General features: G+C 43.3%; 1 protein-coding gene across 1 annotated transcript in view; it reads left to right on the top strand.

Moving 5' to 3' along the window:
- Positions 1-24,089, top strand: part of SLC25A26 (solute carrier family 25 member 26) — a 149,423-nt gene that overhangs the window by 105,807 nt on the left and 19,527 nt on the right. The window contains exon 7 of the mRNA XM_044451855.1: positions 10,525-10,594. Coding sequence (XP_044307790.1) covers positions 10,525-10,594 — 70 coding nt within the window. The remainder of the gene's footprint in view (positions 1-10,524; positions 10,595-24,089) is intronic.

Genomic DNA, 24,089 nt, shown 5'->3' with positions numbered 1-24,089 from the left:
GAAAGAAAGAAAGAAAGAAAGAAAGAAAGAAAGAAAGAAAGAAAGAAAAAAAGAAAAAATTCATAGAAAGAAAGAAAGAAAGAAAAAATCCTACTATTTCCAGCATTCTTCAGACAACAGCGTGTTTTGTGCTGTATAAAGCCTTGTTTTTATACAGTCTGTTGTATTTTTTATTACTGGCTTTATGCTGTATTTGTTTATAGCTCTGAATGTTGGTTTAACATAAGCAGTGTTAATTAATAGCAGTAATTAATAGCATAAGCACTGCCTGTAGGGGAGGCAATTCATGACTTCACCAACTAGCCCAAATAGTCTTAGCCTAGAATCCTCTGGGCAGCTTTCTGGAAGGAGCGTAAGCCTCCTCAGTGCAGGCAGACTTACCTTTGATGGATCTTGCACAGAGCTGAGCCTCACAGCCATTTTTCCTGGTTCCTGACATGAGCCTGCTCGGTGGCAGCCAGCACCTGCTGCACTTTCTTCTTGCTTCAGTGGTCTGAGGAGACAGTTAGAGTCTGAAATATTTGCAGTGTATCACAACCTCTTCCCACACGAATATTCTAAACAATCATCCTGAGATGCTCTGGTGACACAGGCAAGTTCTTTTAAAGCCAGGATAGGCAGACTTTGGCTCTCCAGATTGTTCTGGCCTACAACTTCCATCATCTCTAACCATGGGCTGTGCTGGCCAGAGATGATGGAAGTTCTCAGCCAAAACATTTGGGAAAGTCACACATTGCCTTCCCTGCTCTGAAGTATTGCAGTGATTCTTTACACACACACACACAAAAGGCAAAACAATATTTCTGTTCAACACTGAGCTACTGATTTTTGGTGTTTAGCATCTCTGACAGCTCATGGGGCTCATGTGCATGTATGCACACTTTTTAAAAAACACACTCTTCTTGACAGTATCAACATGCTTAAAATGACTTTTGCTGAGTTCCCAGCAAATGAACTTTCTCCCCCTTTCATTCCTTCTCTCTTTTTTGTCTGTCTGCTTTTTCTCTTTCCCTTTTCCCCAGCTCCCAGTTTAGCTTTCCATTTCTCTTCTTACTTTTCTCAGTGGTGTTTAAGCCCAGGGTAGATGAAACCCAGACAAAGCCTTAAACCCATTTCCTTGCAAGCTGTGCAGTAAGCGTTCTACCATTCCCTTCTCCATCTTGGTGTAACGACTCTGCTTCTTTGGGGGATTAGGCACTAATTGTCCCAGTTACACTAACGTGTCTGCCATTTGCTTAGGTGCTCTTTCACGGAAACCAGATTTCTAGTGCACTGTTTCAAGGCAGATGAGGTCACTTCCATCCAATGGAGAGCATACATTCCACTGGCCTAATGGCTGCCTCATTCTCCCCCCCCCCCCCAAACAATATAGCCACAGCTGCTCAGCAAACAAAACCTCACTTTATTAGTGTCACAATAACAGTTATTCACAGTGGCTTTAAAATACTGTCAAAGACATTCTTGTGCACCATCTGTAAGTTGCTGTAAGCTTGGAACAGGGAAGGGAAAGGAAATGCATTACTGGCCATGTTAAAACACCCTTTGAAAATGCTTAAGAGTTTGGAAAGAGGAAGCATATTGGAAACAGGCTCCCTGAGGATGAATCCACATGGAGTTTTTCACTGCTTTCAGTCCTGTTTTCAGAATGGGAAGTGATCCTATTTCTAGTGAGTCTGTGCATGCCTCATTCTAAATATGTACTGAAAGCATTTTCCGTTCCAAAACTTGTTACTGAATTTAGACTGCTTTTGTACCCAGAATACCTGTTTGGATAGTACTTCAACACAAGCAGATTAGTACTTTTTGCTTGATCTAGAATTCTGTGTAGACATTATTGTTTTTCTATTTGCAACATTATCCACATCAACCCTGCCCCCCCTCCACCCACATAGGAAACATTGGAAGCACATTCCAGTGTGCAGTATGGTTGGCTTAGGAGATCTTGTGAGGAAAACAATCACTGTCTTTGCAACAGTAGAATTAATTCTCCTTAAACTGGTGTGGGGCGGGTGGAGTTGTGTAGCCCTCCCAATGTTGCTGGACTGCTGTTAGGATCAGCTCTAACCAGCATAGCCAATGGTAGGAAGCATGGGAGGTGTAGTTCAACAACATCTAGAGGGCCACACATTCCCCAGCTGTGCCTTAAGAGACCCCTGGTAGAGGTTCATCCAGAAGTCACTGCAGCTGAAAGCCTGGCTCGGCCCTGAGCGCTATAATGTGTTCATAAAAGGAGGGCCTTTTCTGCAGCTGCTCCCCAAATCTGGAATGCTCTCTTCAAAGAGATTCACCTTGGCACCTTTCTTATATTCCTTTCGGTGCCAGGCAAAGACCTTCCTTTTTAAAAATTATTTTAATAGTTAATCCCACTTGACCTTTGTTTTGTATTTTTGTCCATTTTTAAAATTGCTGTTGTACTTTAATGTTTTATTATAATACTTTATGTTGTAGTTGGTTTTTATTGTGTTTTATCTTGTGACTGGGACTGCAGGTGGCGCAGTGGTTTAAACCGCTGTGCTGCTGGGCTGGTAGATCAAAAGGTCACTGGTTCGAATCTGCACAACGGGGCGAGTTCCCATTGTTCCGTCCCAGCTCCTGCCAACCTTGCAGTTCGAAAGCGTGCAAATGCAAGTAGATAAAAAGGTACCACTTCGGTGGGCAGGTAGCAGCATTCTTTGCACCTCGGTGTTTAGTCATGCCGGCCACATGGCCACGGAGACTGCCTGTGGACAAACGCTGGCTCCCTCGGCTAGGAAACGGATATGAGCACCACCCCCTAGAGTCAGGCATGACTGGACTTAATGTCAAGGGGAAACCTTTACCTTTATCTTGTGACTATGAGCTGCCCAGGGGTGCTGTGGCACAATTGGGCAGCATACAAATATTTTAAATAAATAATAGAGAAGAGGATGCTTTGTGCATTCACTGAATGTGACTTAAAACATAATTCTTTATCAGTTCAGTCAGCCCCTTCTCACACACGCATCAACAGAATGCATAAGGAGGTGAGGGGACCTTACCACCACAGTACATATTGGCCACAGGAAGGGCTTCTGCTGCACAGGGGAGGGGGAACTGTTCAGCCCAGCTAGCACTTTTTCACATGGCCTCTGAGTACATGGCCAGATGTGGTTATGCAGTGTGGGTGTGAAGGGAGAAATTGAGCAAACCAGCCTGTTGAGTCAGATAATTGGTGCATCCAACACAGCGCCATCTAATCTGACTGCTAGATAGTGTCAGAATCCCGGAATCTCAATTTGAGATGAGGAAATAAAACTCGGGGTTGTAGAAAAGATCAATTGTTATGAACCTCCACATCTTTATTGTCTATCCCAGGTTCCCGCAAGCTAGCAGAGATAAACTCACTGCAAAGCTTCAATACCATTACAGGGCATTTATAGGTACACAGGTACAGGGCAATTGATGACAGAATGCAGAGATTACAATAAGATTCTGAGGTCATCACATACAGAACAGATAAAGAAGTGTCAGTCGATCACACTGTAACAATGAGATTACAATATTTCTAATTGTCTGTATTGATGATGAGCCAGGACCCAAGTCCAGGGCTCCACAGCCTAAGGAACCCCAAGCGGACCAGTGAGTGAGCCGCAGGTGATGAGGGTATCAGGGCAGCAGAAGTGCATTCACATTTTATTCTTGTAGTCACGATGGTGCTGTGATTCAAGGGAGCTCTGAATGCAAAACTGAACATGCATAGATTTTTTTTTAAATTTTGACCCTCCATGCAGTTGTAAAGCATGGAATGGCCGTAGCAGAGGGAGAGAAATGTTAGTTTTGTGCTTTGCAACTGAGGTGGCGCACACAGCTGTCTAAAGAGTCCCCCCACCCCCATAAGACCATTAAGTGCTAGGGTCTAAAATAATGTAGGTGCATCCCTGATGCCTGGGGCCTCCTGTATGCAAAGCAGGGCATTTTGCAGTTGAGCCAGACCTTCTCTGCTTGGAATCTCCTGGGTTGCCATCTGAGGTTAAGGGACAGGGGCTTTCAGACAGGCAGGAAGATAAGATCAGTTTCCCTTTCCTTAGAAATTCAGGCCAAGGGCCTGCTAGTAAGCAGAAGGTGATGCTCAACCCACTCAGGGGTGAGAAACTCGAAGCCTGCTCTGAAGCCTACTAGAAGCTGTATCATGGTGCTTTCCTGTCATGCTTTTGGCTTCTGAGAGGTGTCTGGCTGGTTACTGTGCGAAACAAGATGCTGGACTAGACAGACCTTTGTTCTGATCCTGCACGACTCTTTGTATGCAATGCCTCATCACTTTAAAACTATCTGAAGCCTGCCCAGACACCTTGGAGAGATGTTGATGGGAGACTGAACAACTTTAGCAAGATTCCTTTTTTTGTTGTTTTAATATATTCCTGTCCTGCTCTTCCGCTCATAGAGAATCCTGAATGGCTGACTTCAGTGAGAAAGGTTGCATTGTTTTTTGAATGGTAAAACTGTGCTAATCCAAAGCAAGGGTATCTAAAACAGCAGCTGATGGGTTTGATCCAGTGCTATGCAGAGTGGAACTCCATAAACTGGATTACCTGGCAGTCAGAAGTGGAGAGGGGATGGGGGCAGATTTCTTTGATTCTCCCTCCCTACTGGAGCTCCCAGTGGGCCTCCAAATTGGGTTTGAGAGGCCATTCAGGATGGTCTATGAGGTGTTTTTTGGGCTTCCAGAAGTTCTTGGTTTGGGATCCCCTGGGTTGTCATCAGAGGTTGGCGGACAGGGGCTTTCCGGACAGGCAGGAAGATAAGATCAGTTCCCCTTTCCTTAGAAATTCAGGCCAGGGGCCTGCTAGTAAGCAGAAGCTGAGAGCAGCAGTTAGGTGCTCGACCCACTCAGGGGTGAGAAACTCGAGGCCTGATCTGAAGCCTACTAGAAGTTGTCCTCCAAATTGCTCTGAAGGGTTTGAGAGACCATACAGTACAGTGTGTGAGGTGCTCTTTGGGCTTTGGGGGAAGGATGGAGCTGCAGGAATTGCCACTCGGCTCCCTGCTTCCAGTGGGATACGTCCTTTTCATCTGAAGAGGCCGACAGTGAATCCAGCTTTATGAAAATTAATATAAGAAAGCTTTACAATATATATTCTTTTGAATACTTGAAAAAGCATGCCTTGTATTTGTAAGAAAAACTGTTCAGAAATATTCGGAACTTGATACTAAGGCTGCTAAGCATAATTTGCTGAGGAACATGAGATTTGTGGGAATTTTGGCCTTTTTAGCTAACATGCTTAAGAGATGGTGTTGGGTCCCTGCAGCCTCCAGCTGCCCCCAAAATTCAGTTTAAAAGGAAGAAGGGCTGAAATGGCATCCTTAGTAGCTATGGAGCGCCAAAAGGATGAAAATTAACATTTAAAAAAAAACAAAAACATTTTGGTGGCTGCATTGTGGAGGGGAGGGGGCACAAACTGTTGCCAACCCACCTCTTTTTGTTCCATAATGTGTTTTTGTTGGGAGAATGAGGAGGCTAAAGGGTATGTTTGCAGGAGTACATCTTTTCTTTGCAGTTTTCTTTATATCATGTTTGTATAACATAAAAATTTTCTTGATGTATTTATACCTAAAATCTAATATTTTCTCCTGGGAAAATAGTTACTATAATAATGACAATAATCATGATAATTCCTAGTTGCCCTCCTCTTAGGAAACACCCATGGCTACAGAATTATTAAATCATACAAAGTACAACATATCTAAAAATAATTCCCATTAAAATACCATAATAAAACAGATTAAATCATCATATGCCTTCAGATGCCTGGGAATAGAAGAAAGTTTTGACCAGAAAGTACAATGAAGAAATGTATGCATATTAAAGCTTTTGTGGGCCTTCTCCAGGTGGGCCACTTCACCTCCATTCCTGGGAGTGTTAACTTGCAGGTTAGAGCTTTCACACCTCTACAGAGAGCACTGAGTCAAGATAGGCTGGGGTCCGTTGGTATGCCTGCCTCTGGAAATGAGTGTTTCCGCTCATTTCAGAATATTTTGAGAAGTGCACTAGACCAGTTGCTCCTGTGAGTGCTCAGCACAGTGAGCTGCTTTTCCAATAAGTATTCTGAGTGGCTAATGAACATAGTTATCTGATTACTGAAGGTGGCACTTTTGTTGAATTTGAGGCAGAAGCCTTGAATTTGGCAGTAAGAATAGTGGGTAAGGATGACAAACTGTAGATTCTGGGGGATCTAGAAGATCTGATAGTCTTATTTTATTTATTTAGCCATATTTATTACCGGTACACTATGGACTCTTTTCTAAAAAGAACTCCATGCAATTATGCTTTTCTTCCCAGAAATAGTTGAGAAGTGATATCCTTATTCAGTAGAGCATCTTCAGTGATACTGTCTTTCTCCTTCCAGCAGAATGTGGGATAGAATTCACTTTGGAATATGGGAAAGGGGGGGTGGGTTGAAGATGAATGTGTAGCTAACTAATAGGAGTAATTATGGCAGGTGAATGAAAAAGGAAGCCAAGACAGCTTGTGCACAACTAGAAATCATCTTGGGGTTGAGGGGAAGAGGGTAAACTGAGTTTTTACTGTATGTTTCCTGAGTGTGCACTAGATGTATTTTATGGAGTGCAGAAATGTGCTTGCAATTCAAGTTAGGTCCCATGTTGGTACTTCTCAAAGTACACATTTTTAAAAAATAAACACAGCTTAGCATACAAGTGACCTAGGAAGCCAAGGAGGGACCAGATTGTATGAGTTTCCATGTGCTTCAGCCAGAAGATTTATTTCCAATTTGTTATTCATAAGGGAAGAGCGCAAGATTGGGATGGGTCCTTTGAAGTGGAAAACAAAGTCTTCTATTCAGTCTTGGGTCTAATAGAATACACATGACATAGGCTTGGCATTACTGCCTGTTTTAAAAGCACAGCGCTTGTCATCTTTTGCTTTCCAGTACTGGGAACGCTGGTGGGAATGGGTATTGCCCTGAAAGAAAAACATGGCTAATTATTTCCTGCTGTCTTTAATAGTACACGCCTGAAGCAATCAGACAGGGAATCATTAGAAAGAAACAGGATGACCAAATCCTTGTGTACTCATATTGATACCTAGTCAATGTATTTACAATTTCAGAATTAATTGGATCAAAGAGAGTGGCCGGGGGGGGGGGGGGGCTTCTATAATTACATGCATTACTAGTCCCCTTATTCTTTTCAAGGGTATTCTACCTAGGGCCCTCCAGATGTTTGGGACTGCAGCTGTTTTCAGCCCCAATCAGAATGGCCAATGTTCAGGGATTATGGGAGCTGTAGTCTGGCAGGCACCAGGCTGCCTGGTCGTGATTCAAGAGCATGTGTGTAGGGAGGGGGAGTATTTAAATTCATTTTTCTTTGGATGTCAAAAGAATTGTACTGTTCATCAAGTGGCTGTTGGCAACATTCATGATCATTTTTGATGTGTAGGTTATCAGACAGCGGTTTTCATAAACAAAGGTCTTTATACTATTTATTTTGTTCAACTGCAATTTATGTTGCTCAACTATTTTGTTCAACTAGCAGTTGTTCGCATTTTATCAATGTGGAGCTGATGCCGAGAGTCTGGGGCTGCCCCAAATTATCTGTTAGCACACTCAGTGTTTTCAGTCTTGAGGTCAGGTCTCTTAGAGCCAAAGTATAATATTTTACGTCTCATCCCAATATAGTAGAGATTAGCTGTTTTCCCCTTCGGCATTCAGCTGCTAGTTGCACTGCCCTATGTCAGGAATGTCTCTATGGCAAGGCAAAGTGTGTTGTCAGCAGTGACAGATCACTGTGAGTATCGCTTGCCCTTCCATTAGGCATGGAGAAGCATCTTTTCAAGCAAGAGTTTGGGGTACCATGAAAGGGCAGGAAATTGTCTATTACAATTTATTGTTGTAAGCCGCCCCAAGGCTTTGGCGAATGGGGCGGCATAAAAATGTTTTAATAAATAAATAAATAAAAATAAAATATTATATAGTTTCTTCCTATATTTTAATAGCAGGAAAGGTGCTATTTGGATTTTCTGCCTTGGAAAACATTTCTAATAGGGCATACGGGGCAGAGAGACCCCTCCTCCTAAAGTCTAATATTGTAGTGTGGGGTGAGGGGGCTTTTTGCCTCTAGTGGTATGCTTTGCTTACAGTAGGCAGGAGCCCTAAACCCCAGTCTCACAGAGGGCCTTTAGATCCATGACCAATGGCAGTGTTATCTGGGGATGATGGGAGCTGCAATGGAACACATCTGAGTGGCACCAGGCTAATGAAGGCAGCCTTACCAGAACAATAATCCTTTAAGCTATCTGATCTCTCAGCTAACCAGCATCCATCATGAGATTGTTTGGGAAAAAAATTAAATGTAATTAGAACAACATACATGGCAAAGAGCTTACCATATGTGGCTGCTTAGCAATAATTCCAGACAGAGTATTTCTTGCTTGCCATGCACCTGAAACCTGCAAGCTACAAGGGGGTGAGCTTGCTCCATGTTTTTTCCAGATGGTATATTATAAGCTATCATAGTCAGCACCAGCAGCAAAATCGGGAGGAATTACTGTTACATAAAACCTCCCCTCTTGTTGTTTGGAATTTCTTGCCCCCATCCACACAGCTACCTTCCTGCATGGCCAATTTTCCTCTATAGCAAAGGTGACCAACATACAGCTCGGGAAGAGAAAAGGGCTAGAACGGGGAAGGTGGGGGGTGGGGAAGCAAAATTCAGGGAACAGTGGAAGGCTTGGAAAGCATGCCACAAGCGATCAGCTCAGATCTGACTCTCCTGCCCTGCCTCAGCAACCTTCTTGGGTAGACAGAGAAAGAAAAAAAAGGAAAGCAGTAAAAGGTGGGGAAAAGACAAAGAAGAAAGTGAGAGCAAAGAAGAGTGCAAAAAGTGACAGTGAGAAGAGGAAGTAGGCCCACCAGTATGTTCCCCAGACAGTATCCCTGAGGCCCTTGATAGAACACACACCCCTGTGCTATGGGTAAAGATTCCGTCTTACTGTATAGACTTACAGTGATTGTCTTTCCCTTTAGCTGGTGTATTCATTCCTTGTCCCTTGTACATTTCACTTTGTATCTCCCTATTGAAACAGAGCGATGGAATGGAACATATTAGATCATCCATGTCCAGTCTTTGCCAGTGCAGGATTATTCCCTGTGCTGTCTTGTGCCATCTGTTTTTATATGATCCAGCTAGTAGGGCTTTCCCTGCATCCCTGGGGAAGACTGCACCATGACTGAGTTGGCCTAACAGTCGGGAGATTTTATTGTTTTCTGTTGGCTAGCTTAAATTGGCCTTGGTCCTCCACATGCTTTGAGTTCAGCTGTAGAAAAGCATTGCCCTTATTCTAGGTTTTGGATTTCTTGGCTTAAATATACACTCTAGACAGAAGAATTCAGTAGTTAAATGAGCCAGTTCAGAGTTGGGGTCTAACTACACCTTCCAGGATCATTTCTAAATTTTGCAGCTCAGGGGCAAGCTGCATTTCCCCTGTCTTTGCCTTCTCTATGACACAATACTCCAGTGTGAATTTTCACTCATCTATTCTGTTAGCAGAGTTTTAACTTCATAAAAACATCTTTTCCAGGCATCTGGCATGATTAATGTTCACTCAGCATCTTTTTTTCCCTTAAAAAAAAAAACACTGTTGATTTTGTGTTTAGTTGAAACATTGTTCTTCTCAGTTGCCTCAATGGCCAGCCAATCAGTTCTCTGTACATCCATCTAAGAAGGACAGAGGGAGGTGGCTTCATTATTGTCACAGGGGACAGACATTCAACACTTTGAATAATTGGCTTTCAATTTGCAAGTTTGCAGTTCTATCCAAAATGTGGGTCAAATGTGCAGTGCAATCCACAGTGGACTCATTGCTTAAAATATGAACATCTTTATGTTGCCAAAATTGGTTTCACATCTCAGCTCAGCAACAAGCTCACAACATCACCTTGGCAGCTTACTATCTCCTGGCCATGCTTTTTCCACATCTGTAAAATGGGGAGAATGCTGACCTGTGGCATAAGACTTTAAGTCTGCACTTGGGAGTGGTGGCAGAGTGGCCTGCCTTAGTTTGAGATTGAAGTAGCAGGTTGCAAAATGTTGCTGTTACTCTCCTCAGGTTGAAGGCAAAGTATTTGGGCATGGAGTAATGCAGAGACTGTCCTTTGGAAATGGTTTTGTTTGGCATGTGCATATGGATTGGAAGCCACTGCTGATACTTTTCCAGTGTTCCTTTTTGTGTGCATGTTTTGTCTTCCCAAGAGGAAGAAAAATCCAGGCAATATCTGCAAAATTGCATTGCTCCAGGCTGAAACGAATACATACTTAACTCTCTGTACACACACTTACTCTCTTTCAGTACTATTTATCTTCCCTAGACCATCTATTTTTGTGAGCACATGAAAACATTAGGGGAAGGGGTTGGAGGAATGACTTACATAATTGGAAATGCCACAAAGATAGCGCTTTAAAACGCCCGTCTCCATTCTCTCTCTAGCTAACCCACAAGTTGGAAATAGGGCAGATACTGACTCCCCCCTCCTCCTATCTCTTTAAACACAGGAACTCTGGTCATGGAAGCAAGGACACGTGGTCGATTCTTGGCAGTCTGCAGTCTGTGGAGCTTTTGCAGGTGCAAAGGATTATATGTTATCCTGGGAAATGCTAAAGAAGAAAGGAGGGGAGGAGGGGAAATGTGCAAATCTATTAAGGTTTGCAGCACAGCAGCATTCTTTTATAATTCCAGTTTGTTTAGAACAAAGAAAATGGATCTCCCTGCATGGAAGGGGTTGGGTGAGGGTGGGAGGAAAGGGAGAAAAGGTGAGGTTAGGGAATCCAGGCAAGGGTGTCTGTTTGACAGACAGCCAATTTGTTTTTGACAAATTTCTGTTATTGAACAAACAGGTCCTGTCAGTCAAGCTCTGGGATTATCCCAAGGTTGAGTTGTAAAACCCTCTTGTGTGAAGAGAGACCCCATTTGGGTGCAGGTTTGTGCAGCTGTCTGCCCTGAGCTCCTCTTGAGGGCTTTCAGTAAGGGGCCATGATTCACTGTTCATGTGACAGTTCTGACAGCACTCTAGATTAAGTAGAGTCAGGAGAACAGAATGTCTAAATGCAGCAGCCTCCAGGCGGAAACTTTCCATGGAGGAGAACCGGAGGCTGAAACATCTGGGCAGTCTCCGGACACTATGCCTGGAATGAAGAGTGGCAGGGCGTGCTCTGGGACGATTTATTGCAAAACAAGCTGGAAGTTAATTGAATTCTTAAAGAGCCACCTTGCCTTATTATAACAGCCTGCTTTAAAATAATTTCCTTTAAGATGTCACAAGTGGCTCATCCCACACGTCTGACAAGGAGCAGGGAGGGGAAACTTAATGGTCTGATAGAAATCTCAGGTTAGTGGTGGCTCAGGATGGAGGGGTAAGATCTTTTTTCCAGAAGGAAGTAAAATGTACTGCATAAGGTTCTGAAGTGGTCATGGGGAAAAGCAAATTGTGAATATGGGAGTAGGAATAGTACATTTTGATTTCCCTGAAGTATATTTCATCCTGTTATAATATTAGCCTACTTCTAGAAACAAAGAGGAAGAAGTGTTTTCCTCCGAGTATGCAGCATAGTGATGCAAGTTCTTTTAGATTGTGCTCTGATACGCACTTGCCTGGGTTTCAATCCCACTGATCTCAATTGGCTTTTGAGCAAGAATGTATGGGATGACATGGTTGGTCACCCACTTAATCCCACCGGCAGCCGACTTACAACATTTACCAAAATGTGTAATAGCAGTTTTAGTGAATGCCTGCTTGACCTGTGCGTGCCCCAGTTGGATAGCTCCTATGCTTTCCTTACTTGGAAGTTTAGTCTAATGAAATCAGCAGGACTTACTGGCATACATGCACATTTGCCTCTTTATTCTAGCAATTCCCAGAGTGGTAGACCATACTAGTCAGTTGTAGCAAAAACAGCAGAGTTCTGTGACATCTTAAGGACTTAACTGATTCGGGATACTTTGTCCATTACCTTAAAGCAGCCATTCTTGAACAATGAAATTTGCAAGGAAAATATTAACACAGAATTTATGAACTACTACTCATCAAGAGATTTGTCTTATATTTCCTGTGGTTTAAGTAAGGTCAAAGGAGCAGGAGACAGGGCAAGAGGATTGATCCTATTGCCTGTGTTAATTGGCTCATCCCTGCAGTGATATCTGTGTTACCAAGCAGTGTTGCATCATAAGAACATAGGACGAGCCTTGCCAAGCTCAGACCAAGGATCTAACCAGTCTTGCATTCTGTTCACACTGTAGCCCACCGGCTGCCCAGAAGATCTCCAAGTAGGGTATGAGCGCAACACCACTCTTCTGCCCAAGTTCCCCAGCGACTGGTGTATAAACACAATGCCTCTGATTCTGGAGGTAGCCGCAGGACTAGTAGCTACTGATAATCTCCTCCATGAATTACCTTGATACAGCAATTGTTGTAAATATGGAGCCTCTGCTCAAGATGGCTTGGGGTGCTGGCCCAAGAATATTCCAGGCCTTTTCCATGAATTCTTCACTTCAGTCTCAAATTCAAAGTCTACTTCTTTTTAGTTGGAAAGGTATCGGGATGAATAGATGGCCAATATGCTATCCATTTGATTGCTAAGGAGTAAATGTCTTCCATTTCTCAATTTTCTTGGCAGAGGCCCTGTAATAAATGGACAGTTTCTTTTAAAAATAAAATTAAAGGTTGCTCTCACTGAATATGTATCCTTCTTATCATGAGCTGTCTGGCTACTGGCCTGCTTTGAAGTACACACAGCCCTCTCTTCCCTGTGAGGGATTCCCAGTAGCTTCTGTGGAAAGTACAGTGCTGTTTGCGCAAAGCAGTGTACACATGATTGTTTTAAGAAGGAGACTCCAGGGCAGCCACCAGCTGTGAGGCCAGTCCGAATGCCTGGGTGTGAGCAGTTGTCCATAGGTCCCAGGTGTTGCACTGGGTGTGGCCTTCCCCTATTCATCATGGAGAGGTGTTAGAAAACTGGGACACTGGGGGAGAATCTGTTGGCTGGTTGCTGAGAAACTACTGAAATTCCATATTTCCAAATTACAGGCTGAATAAGTTGGTTGCTTTGAAGCAGCCAGATTTCCCCGTCTCTTCTTCAAAGCCATCCTGGAATAGACATGAAGCTGTCCATACAGGAACAGGGCCTTGCAGAAGTCAACAGCCACTGTGGCTTTTCTACATTTAGTTGTGTGAAAGTTTTCATGCAACCTGAATTGAAGGATCTAGTTGTCGCCACTTGCTGTATGCAAGTCACTCCACACTGTGAGGTTGCAAACTATTTTTACTGTGACATAAAATTGAAGTGAACAAAATCAGACTGGCACTTGTTGCTTCCCTGAATAAATACTAGGTAGAAGAACCTCTGGCAGCAATTAGAACCATGAGTCTTCTTGGGTAAGTTTCTGTCACTCTTGCACATTTGGATCCTGCAGTGTCTGCCCAGTCCTCCTGTCCAAAGTGTTCCAGCTCTGTCAGGTTGAACAGGGATTGTTGGTGGACAGCTTTCAAATCTTACCATGGATTCTCAGTGGGGGTGAGGTCTTGGCTTTGAGTGGGCCATTCTAAGACATTTGGGCTCCTATTTCTGAACCACTCCACTGTTTCTATGGCAGTGCAGGTAAGGTCATTGTGCTGCTGGAAAATGAGCCTCCTCCCTGGTCTCAAGTCCCTTGCAGGCCAAAACAGGGTTTCCTCTAGATTTGCCTTGTATTTGGATCCATCCACATTTCCTCAATCCTGACTAGATTTCTAGACCTTGATGAGGAAGTGCATCTGCAGAATGATGCTGCCACTATGTGCTTCACTGTGAGGATGGTGTTCTCAGGGTAATGATCACTGTTGGTGTTCAAGCATTCACATTCTGTGGCAGGGCCAGAAAATCCAATTCTGGTCTCATCAGACCAGAGAGCCTTTTCCCCTATATATCCTGTGGCCCATGCACCTCTTTGCAAACTCCAGCTGGGCTTCAGCAAGCTTCAGCAAAGGCTTATATCTCACCATGAAGGACAGTGTTGTGAAATATTGTCCCATGGATGGTTTCTCCCATCTCAGCTGTGGGTGTCTCCAGTTCCTTCAGAATTACCATTGGCCTCTTGGGTGCTTCTCTGATTAATGCCCTCCTTACCTGGCCACTGAGTTTTGGTGGACAGCCTTCCTGAGGCAGATTCATGGTTAAGCCGTTTGTTTTCATTTTTTAATAATGCATTTATTTAATGGTTTTCTGGAAGAAGTTCATAGTGCAGGATTTTTTAAATAACCTAACTCTGATTAGTACTTCTGTCCATCTTTAGTCAAGGGTTGATTTGTTAACTCTTTGGCCTTCATGATGCTGATTGTTTAGGTTTGCTCGGCAGCAACCTTTGGTGCATTTACTTTGAAAAATGTGTGCATTTACTTTGAGAGCATGTGGCACTGGATTAGCACACCTGTGTACTCCATTCAACTACTGGAGTATGCATTCAGCTACAGTATGTGACTTCTGGAGACAGTAGGTTGTACCAGAGCTTATGCTGACATGTCAGAGCAAAGGACGCGAATGCTTCTGTAGCCATCAAGTGCCTGTTTGTTTTTGTTGATCTAATTTTTTGTACTGCAATAAACATATTTTGGACTGTCATAATTGAGTATCTTATGTACACCAATTACAGCTTGTAGCACAGCAATATGTGGAAAACTCGAAGTGGGGTGAATACTTCTGCAGGGAACTGTATGTGTATTTGGAAAGATGCTGGAGAGCAAGGTCTAGAACAAGCTCTGTTAAGGTGTTATGTTGCGATGTTATCTGCTTGATCCCATTTTCCTTTCCCCTTCAGTATGTCCAGCTCCCCCACATACTACATGAACATATTATTTGTGCAGAGGTCATCAGAGAAAAGAAACATGTAACTATAGGACAAAATAAAACCATAGATAAACACTACAATTTGTAAACATAACTGAGTAAAATGGGTTGCGCGAGAGTTGCTTACATTCTTCACCATGTTGCAGGTCTCTTGGAAGGGAAATAAAAGTTTATAATCCCAAGCCACCAGCCTTGATCACAGCAATGCTGCCAATCCCACAAAGAGTGTATTCAGCCACTATAACCGTCTGAGCCTCCCTAGCTGCTCATGTTCTTTGCTTTACCACAAAATTTACTTAGAGCCTTTTAGAGGTCAGAGGAGAGAAAAACATTAAACAAGATAAACGCACCCTCCTGTTTTGAGCTCTTGTGTTAACCAAGAAAAAATATTGGCTCCTTTCTTTCTTATTCATAATGTTGTATACTTGGCTGTGGGAAAACAAACATAACTTCTAAGTTAAATGCTTAACACTATCTTGTGTTTTCTTTTTTTAAACCCTATAAAATTGTTCTGGTTGAAGTAAACATTCTGTGATGGCTTAATGATTTCTAGTGTCTTTCTTAGTTCTTTTTATCCAAGTGTCTATAAAGAACTGCACATCTGTTCAATAAAGACTGGGGAATATAAACTGTAGAATCAAGATGGGAAGCTGGGAACCAAAGAATTGACTGGCTGGTAGAAATCTGAAATTTTGAATCCATTCCCCAGCTAACTGCTTTCTCTCTAGTTTCCTCAGGTAAAATCCATGGTTTGTTGGGAATCCTTCAGCTAGCTTGCCCTTTAACTTCTCTACCTCTTGGGACCTCTTTCCAGGCACTGCCTGTCACAGAACACTCCTCCTGTCTAAAGCATCACATGAGGTTTTGTTTCCAGCTTTTTCTTCCCTAGCAGAAGCTGACCTGATTTGTGTCCTGAGCAGACAGAATGTTCACAAATATTCATTCCTGTCAGAAGCTTCTCCCCCACTTCCCCGCCATACATACCACAAGGGTAATAGAATATAGATCCCTGAGTGACTATATCACAACCTCTCTCTTGGTATCATTAAGCTTATTATGGGCTCTGTTTTTCCTGATAGGCCTTCTATGCCTTTGAAAGCAGAAATAAGTAGCAGAAACGTGATAGGTGCTGCTGCTTCTGATCGCAGTGTTTCTGGGGTAGGAGAAACTGCAGCTTTTGGAGTCCTGATGGAGATGCAGCTGCAAAGGGTGGGTGGGTGGGTGGGACTGGCAAGTGGAAGCATCATTTTCCTGGGATTCTGTTGTAAACCTTGTCCAATTGATGATGCGATGCAAGGGTGGGGACGCTCAGGGCCAAGGCCAGCTCTAGCTCTCCAAAGTTTCTGATCCTGCCTTCTAGGGAAGCCCAGGTCATCATGTCCCTTTCCTTGGCCATCTATCACCTGTTGGCTTTTTCACTTGCATGTGAAAAGTTCAGAAAGCCTCTCCTAAGAGCCTCTTCTTAGTCCCTGGCAGTAACAACTTTAAGATATTATGTAGTTTTGGCATTTCTGACACTGACCCTTCTGCCTTTGGTGCTGCCTCGCTCTGGAGCGTCACCCCAAGAGCTTTTCTGAAATTTAATTTGGCCCTCAAACTGAATGAGGTTCAGCTCCCCTGGTATAATGGGTGACCTCGGTCTTTGGGGTCAGGAGTTTGCTGTTTGCAGCCTTTGGGGAATAGTAATGAGACACAAATGTGAAGCAAGAGACAAGAGAATTTGCTGCTACAGGTGGTTTAAACCCACTCTGTAGAAATGCTTCCAGCTGCTAACATTCTTATAGGAAAAATTGCAGTAGGATTGCTACAAACCAGAAGAATCTAAATCCTGCTTTCAGTGTCAAACACATGAGATGCATTTATGCAAGACAGAGAGCACTACAATGTCAGGATGACAACTTTGTATTAAACTAGCTGTCTTTGTGCCATCTGCAAGGTAAAAGGAGTGACAGGTTATCATAGGCCTGTGAGACACATTCCTGTAAGTGCTGTTCGCCAGCTGAAGTGACTCATCCTTTCTATTTTCTGAAGTTTGCACTAGGGGGGATCAACATAAGAATTGGTTCACTTGTGGTGTGGCTTGTAGCACTTGGAGGCCTTAGTGAGTGCAAAGCAAGCAGAGGGCAGAGCTGGTTCCCTGCATTAGAATGACGGGCCTGATAGATCTCCAGGCTGTTGCGTTTACGTGACATCAAGTCATCTCCAACTTAGGGCAACCCTATGAATGAATGCCCTTCAGAATGTCCTCTCCTTGACAGCCCTGCTTAGCTCTTGGCAACTCAAGGCTGTGGCCACCTTTGTGGAATCAAGCCGTCTAATGGTTGTTTTTTGTCTTCTGCTGCCTTCACGAGCATGATTGTCTTCTTTAGTGAGTCTTGACTTCTCATGATGTGTCCAGAGTGGGACAACTTCAGTTTCATCATTTTAGCTTCTGCTGCTGCCTCTGCCATCATCATCATCATCATCCTCAGTTTTCACTTTTATACTGCCTAGTAGCCAAAGCTCTTTGGCTGGTTCACACCAATGCATTAGTATTATGATTATTCTGGAAGGTAGCAGCTGCAGCCTCCTGGTGAGACTTGGTTCCCTGACTGATGGATGGGGCCAGAGTGTTATATTCTTCAGTTCTGCTGTCCCAAGAGCATCACTTTGGGCAAGGCCAGAACCTTGAATCAGGCCTGGAAGCCTCTTGGTAGCCAGTGTGGTGTGTATTACAGCCAAGGGGATAAGCACACTATTATAGATGGGGTCACAAGATGGAACTTCCATGTTCAGAAGCAGTGTATTACTGTATTTGGATGCTGAGCAGAAACAGAGAATGTTCATGATTTGGCAGGGACAGTTCAGTGGTTGTTCCGGTTAACAGGCTGCTGGATCAGAATCCAGGGGAAGGTTATATAATAAACTCCCTTCTTGGACCCTACCAAGGTAATCCTCCCAATTAAAAAAAAAATTAATGCATGACCTTAACTGGCAGCTAGGATGACTTCAAAGTACACTGCAGGTCTCCAGATGCTGCCATCTTAATTTTTTATGAAACCCTCTGGGCTCATGATGGGGCTCAGAGACAGTTTTAAGAAATGAAAATGATTAAGAAGAAGATATAGGTGTGTGTGTGTGTGTGTTTTATAGGTGGTGATCCAATATGTATGAGAGAAAGAAATGATGGGAATGAGTTGGATGGCAGAGGAGGTAGATTGAGAGAGAAAAAGAGCTTGCCTTTTCTGAACTGTTTTCTGTTGACATTGAAGTCTCTGAGTTCAATCTTTGACTGGGCTGAGATCCAATGTCTTTCACACCGTTGTTTAAGCAGGTTATCTGTCCTTTTGTGACTAGGTGTGCTTCCCTTGGCAGCCATTTTGTGCTGATGCCCACAATAGTTTCTCAAATTATCATACGTTCCCATAGCTTCAAAAAGGTTGCCTCCTGCTGGAGCAGATAGATCTTGGTCCAGCATAGCAAGTGAATTATTTTGTTTACTTAACTGAGGAAAGGATACTTTAAAAGGCTGTCTATTGGTAGGGTTTTGTTTTGTTATACTCTTTGTCTGGCACAAGGCAGTTGAGCTGGCAGGATGACTGATCTAATCAACACTGGCATTTCTTACAGTGCGCAAGACTGAAGTTATTAGTTTGATGCATTTGAAGAAATTACCTTGCCAAAAGTTGTTGTCTTTTCCACTCTGTTCTTCTTATAAAACATATTCCTCTGTTAAATCGTGGGCACGTTGTAGGGTGGACGCATCTATCGGAAGTAAAGATTGCAAACAATGCAATGCTAGTGATGGCTTTTTGTGCAATAAATCTGGACAGCTGCCGTGGTTTCCCTTCTGCTGTAATTAGCTCTGACAAGTTTACAGTGCTGCGTTTGGAGTCTCCTTGCCCATACAAGGTATAAAGGCAATGATGAAATCTGCTCTTAGAACTGACTCTTTACAGATGCTCAGGACAGTTATTCCAAACCTAAATTGGTTAAATAATTACAGAGGAAATGCCCAGTCCCAAAGTTTTTGCCTCCCATTGTGACTTAAAACTTCCTTTTATAGGCTGACCAAATCTGCTGGCTCACTGATGGAAACATTAAGGATGCCATCAAGCTAGTCTTCGAGGCTACATGAGCTTTTAGTCTGATCTGCAACCAATACAGGAGTGGATGTTCTTAAATCCAAACACGTTAAAAATCCTTTTTCCAGGCTTTTTTTTTGTATTTTTGTTCTAAAATGCACCAATATAGGTTTAAATTCTTGCACTGTTGTTGCCCTCTGAAGTTGACCTTGGCTTGGTTTCATTCTGCAGCTGTTTTTATTTGCTTTAGATTTTTACATGTTTTAATTCATTCGTGTATTTTCTGTTTTTAACCTTTATTTTGTGTATTGACCAGAGAAGTCAGTAAGGTTCCAATCCTATGCATCTTTGGGTAGAAAGAAAGCTTCTATAACTCTCCACATTGCTAACAGCCCACTGGGGAATACTGGAAGTTGTAAGAACCTTTTTGCCTGAACATGCCTAGGATTGCATCCTAAAACTCTCAACAAAAAGTCATTGACTTTTAAAATTAAAAGAAAAGAAATACTGCTTTCTTATAGAACTGTAAGCAATAGCAATTTGTTAAACATGAATAGTAGGACCAGGCTTGTGGCTCAGTTCTGTTTCTGAGTTTGCTCACTTAGTTTGATCTCTCCAGGCCTTCCTTACCTGCTCCCTGTTCCACTCTGCTACTCATCCCCTATGGCTGCCATGTATAATCTATCCAAAGTCTTTCATTATTTACAGCCTTGTAAAGACTTACATTTCATCAGTAATGCATTGACAGAATTTTGGAAACAGCCTACCCAACCTGGCACTTTCCAAAAGCATTGGTCTGTAGCTGCCATCTTCTCCATCTAGAGCTGCAGACCAACACATCTGAAAGGTGCCAAGTTGGGGAAGGTTGTATTAATCTATTCCTCTTGCACAGCAGGATGTAAACTGGTGTGGTTCATTCTTTCTCTCTTTTGCCTTCTCTGAACAAGGTGCAGATATCAACCTGCTTCCAGATTGCATAGCTTTGGTCTACATTCTGCTCTGCCAAAGCAACTGAGATAGTGTAGGCTGCAGTGCTCAGCACAAAAGGAAAATCAGGACAGCTAATACATCAGTATAATTACACTTGGTGCTTCTGTTGCTGCCTTTTTTTTCTTTTAGATGAAGGCTGTATGCTGTCTTCTTAATATGCCACTTCTGAAATTGTGACCTGATATAGTTAGCTGTAAATACTAGTGAATTCCCAAACATCAGTTAAATAAATAGCTATCAGTTCCTGATTCCTTATTGACTAATGTTTTCTTTTGAAAGTTTTGTTTGTCATGTAGAAAATGGAAATTACTGCCTGTGGATTTCTTGCCTTATTCTTGCGTTCAGATCCTGGTCAACTGGAGAATCTGTAGCATTAAGGAGACCCGAAGTCTGAGTTCAGTTAACTCTGTTTGGTGCATATTGACTACATTAACTACATTTCACTTCTTTTCGCAGCTTGTTTTACCTGTCTGAGTGTGGATACTGAGAATATGAGGTTAGGCATTCAAAATGAATAATGTACTCATACACACATTTACTGAAACACAAACCACACTGAACTCCATGGGACTTACTCCTGGTCATGTGTGTTTAAGGCTGCAACCTTTCTAGGTTCACTCCAAGTTAGTTGGAAAATATGGTTTACAATCATTTCCAGATTGAAATATCTCCTGCCTACACTTTGGAAAAGAACAAATTTTCTATATTACTGAAGACTGGGAGGAAACGTCAGCTATTTATAGATACTTCCCAAGACAGTGTGCTGGACTGCACCTTCTGGAACATGTACTTCAACTTTGGCTCTCAGTGTGCTACACACTCCTTAGAAAGGAGCTTGCTTTTTTAACCTCTCCTTGCCTTTTCTCTTCTTTTATTTGGCACAGTGATTCTTTCAAACAGTTTGATTTTGGTATAGTTCTACCTCTGTTGGAACTGTAAATTTAGTCCACAATCGCAATTCATATGCACTGACATGAACTGAAGTATTCTTTAGTTTGGTTGGGAGTGCTGATATTTTTGCTATGGAAGAAACAGCTGTCGCTCCCAACCTCTCCCAGTCCCACATTGCTCCTTATGACTAGGAAGGCTGGTAAATAACACCCTGGGCTTGTTCAAACCTAGGCACTTTGTAAGCTGTTCTTAATATAATTGCTGTCTTTGGGCATCATGTTAAGCCATGGAACCATTCTCAGTCATCATGAGAATTGGCTGCCCGTGCATGCAACCTGTTCACCCTTCCTTTTCAAGAGCAAGTAAACAAGTACTTGGGTTTGGATGACAAACCCAACCCATCATATGTACAAGGGCTAAAGCTGCTGTGGATCAAGGGGCCACTACTAACTTGCAGTCAGATGGAATGCAGAACTGTCCCTTAGTAACTGAGGAAAAATGCACATTGAGGTTCATCAGGAAGAACTAATTCTCTGTGGTAACTAGGATACCCAATTCGTATGAGGGTCCAGAGACAAAAATCAACTGACATGCTGTTGTTTTGTTTGTACTTGTCATCTTGATATTATAGTATGATAGAGCTCAGGTAAAGCCATTTTAAGTGAATCTATAAATCAGTTATGGTATTGAACTCATAGCCCTTTCATTATTGTGTGCAAGAAGCTGTAGGCCCTTTTTGTGGAGAGTTTGGGGTGTCTAGCCCTCTAGCCCAGTATTTCCCAAAAGGCTTTTGGGCTCAGCTCCCCTTCTAAGCTCTCTGATCTTCTAGTCCACTTCCCCCAGCTGTCATCTTTTTAGTAGTTGCATAAGCCATTGGATCTTCCAAGCACTGCTGCAGGCATTCAGCCTGATGCTGCACTGGAAGGGTCCTGTTGACTGTCCCATGCTAATTCCTCACTGCCCTGAGAAGAGAACTGGAACACAAAACCTCAGATTCCTTCCTAAATCCTGCCACTCAGCAAGGAAAGGCTGTAGGAACTGGGGCGAGAACTGCAGACAGAAGCCTCCATGCATTCTCTGCCTTTCTGCAGTTTCCGTGCGGGCTGAACTGCTGCTGCTGGGAGGGACGTGTCTCTGGCTCCAGCTGCCGCAGGCTGATCTCTTTTCCTGGAAGTTCATGCTTCCCCTGCAGGTGTTTTGTGCCCCTGCCAGGGGGATCTGCCCCACCGCTGTGCTTGTCTAAACACATTCAGTTGTTTTGCTGCTCGCTTGAGCAGCGTTCTAATGGAACATTCTTAAAGCAGCCTTCAGAACCCCATAGCTAGGGAATGCCATCTGCCAGCCAGAGGGGTGCTACCACCCGCTCTTTGCTAAAATGCCCCCCCCACTGCAGTTGGCTGCTCCTTTTGTATCTGCTCAGAGTGCAGTTGATTGTACTTGAAGGTCCTATGTTTATACTTCTGTGAAGAGAGCAGGTCTCAGGAAGAGGCCTCTGTTCTCACAGTTGAGCAGAAAAAGGAAGAGTCAGGTCTGCTACCTGCTAGTTAGCAGGCAGTGCCCTTCAAGCACAAGACCAGAACTTCGAAGCAGAATATATGCTTTACATGCAGGAGGACCCTGATTCCATCACTAGCCTCTGCAGTTAAATGGGTCAGGTAGTGAACGATTCATGGCATTTTCTTTCTTCTTCATGAGGAAGAATGCACAAAAGCCAGGTAACCAGTCCATTATCAGGGAACTGGGGGAAAAGGGTAAGGTCAGGAGAAGAGTGTGGCCTTCTGGGCAATCCTGGAGAGACCAGATTTGACCCTTGGGCCTGAAGGCCAGATGTGGCTTTCCATGCAGGAAGCTGGTTTGTCCGAGGTGAGCCTGTTTGTCTCTCTAGCTGAAACTTGTTTGCCTTGCTGTGACTGATAACAGCTGTGTAGGGCTCAGGCAGAGATGGGTGCCTCTCTTCACCCATTTCCTGACCCTTGGAGATGTCAGGCTGACTTGCATTCTCAATTTGTAGTAATACGGGTTAGGCAGCGTATATATTTTTTCTCAGTACATCATGAAAAGGCAAAACTCACTGGGGAAGACAATCATGCTAGGATAATTGAAAGAAGAAAAAGAAGAAGGCCAGCGATGAGATGACTCAATTCCATAAAGGGAGCCACAGCTTCATGTTTCCAAGAGCTGAGCAAGGATGCTGAGGAAGGGCACTTTAAGGGGCATTCATTCAGAGGGTTGCCGTAAGACAGAGATGGCTGGGCAGCGTGTAACAGTAGCATGTGGATGCCAAGCAGCAGGGCAGATGAAGTTGCCACCTTGGGTGGCAGATGCCAGGCAATGAAGAGGCAGTGCCAAGGAGTCGGCATAGAATCATAGAACAGTAAGGATGGAAGGGGCCATGCAGGCCATTGCATCCAACTCCCTGCTGTTGCAGGACACCAAGTCACACCATCCCTCTCAGATGGCTGTCCAGTTTCACCTTGAATGTCTCTAGTGTAGGAGAGCCCACGATCTCTCCAGGAAACTGGTTCCATTGTTGTATTGCTCTGACAGTGAGGAACTTTTCCTGATATTTAACCTGAATCTGGGTTGTTGCAACTTAAATGGATTATTCCGTGTCCTAAACTCTGGTATCTGAGAGAAGAGATTTTCACCTTCTCTGTGATACCCTTTGAGGTACTTACAGATATCATCCCCCCTCCCTTTTTGAGACTGAACATATCCAGTTCTCTCAGTCTCCCCTCATAGGCAGTGTCTCCAAATCTTGCATCATTTTTGTTGTCCTCCTCTGGGCCCTTTCTAATTTTTCTGCATCCTTCTTAAATCTTGGTGCCCAGAACTGGATGCAGTATTCCAGATGGGGGCTGACAAGTGAAGAGTATAGGGGAACTACTACTTCTCATAATTTGGAAGTAATACAAATTCGAAATGCATCCTTATTCATGCATGCCAAAATAGCATTTGCTGCTTTGGCAGTTGCATCACATTGTTGGCTAATATTTAGCTTGTTGTTCATGCTAACTTCAAGGTCTTTTTTTTCCAGTTCTGTTGAGCCACATATTCCCCATCTTGTATCAGTGTATGTTGTTTCTTTTTCCTAGGTGGAGGACTTGGCACTTGTCCTTATTGAATCTCATTCTGTTGCTTTCAGCCCAGCATTCAAGTTTATCAAGGTCACCCTGGATCTTCATTCTGTCTTCTAGGGTGTTTGCTTTTCCACCCAGTTTTGTATCGCCTGCAAATTTGATTATCTTTCCTTGTACTTCCTCATCTAAACCATTAATAAAGATGGTGAAGAGCCCT

The sequence above is a fragment of the Varanus komodoensis genome, unplaced genomic scaffold, assembly GCF_004798865.1.
Source record: "Varanus komodoensis strain SLA01 unplaced genomic scaffold, ASM479886v1 scaffold6_4, whole genome shotgun sequence".
NCBI lineage: Eukaryota > Metazoa > Chordata > Lepidosauria > Squamata > Varanidae > Varanus > Varanus komodoensis.
The sequence above is the reverse complement of the archived record's forward strand: the minus strand, read 5'-3'. Positions and strand labels throughout refer to the sequence as shown.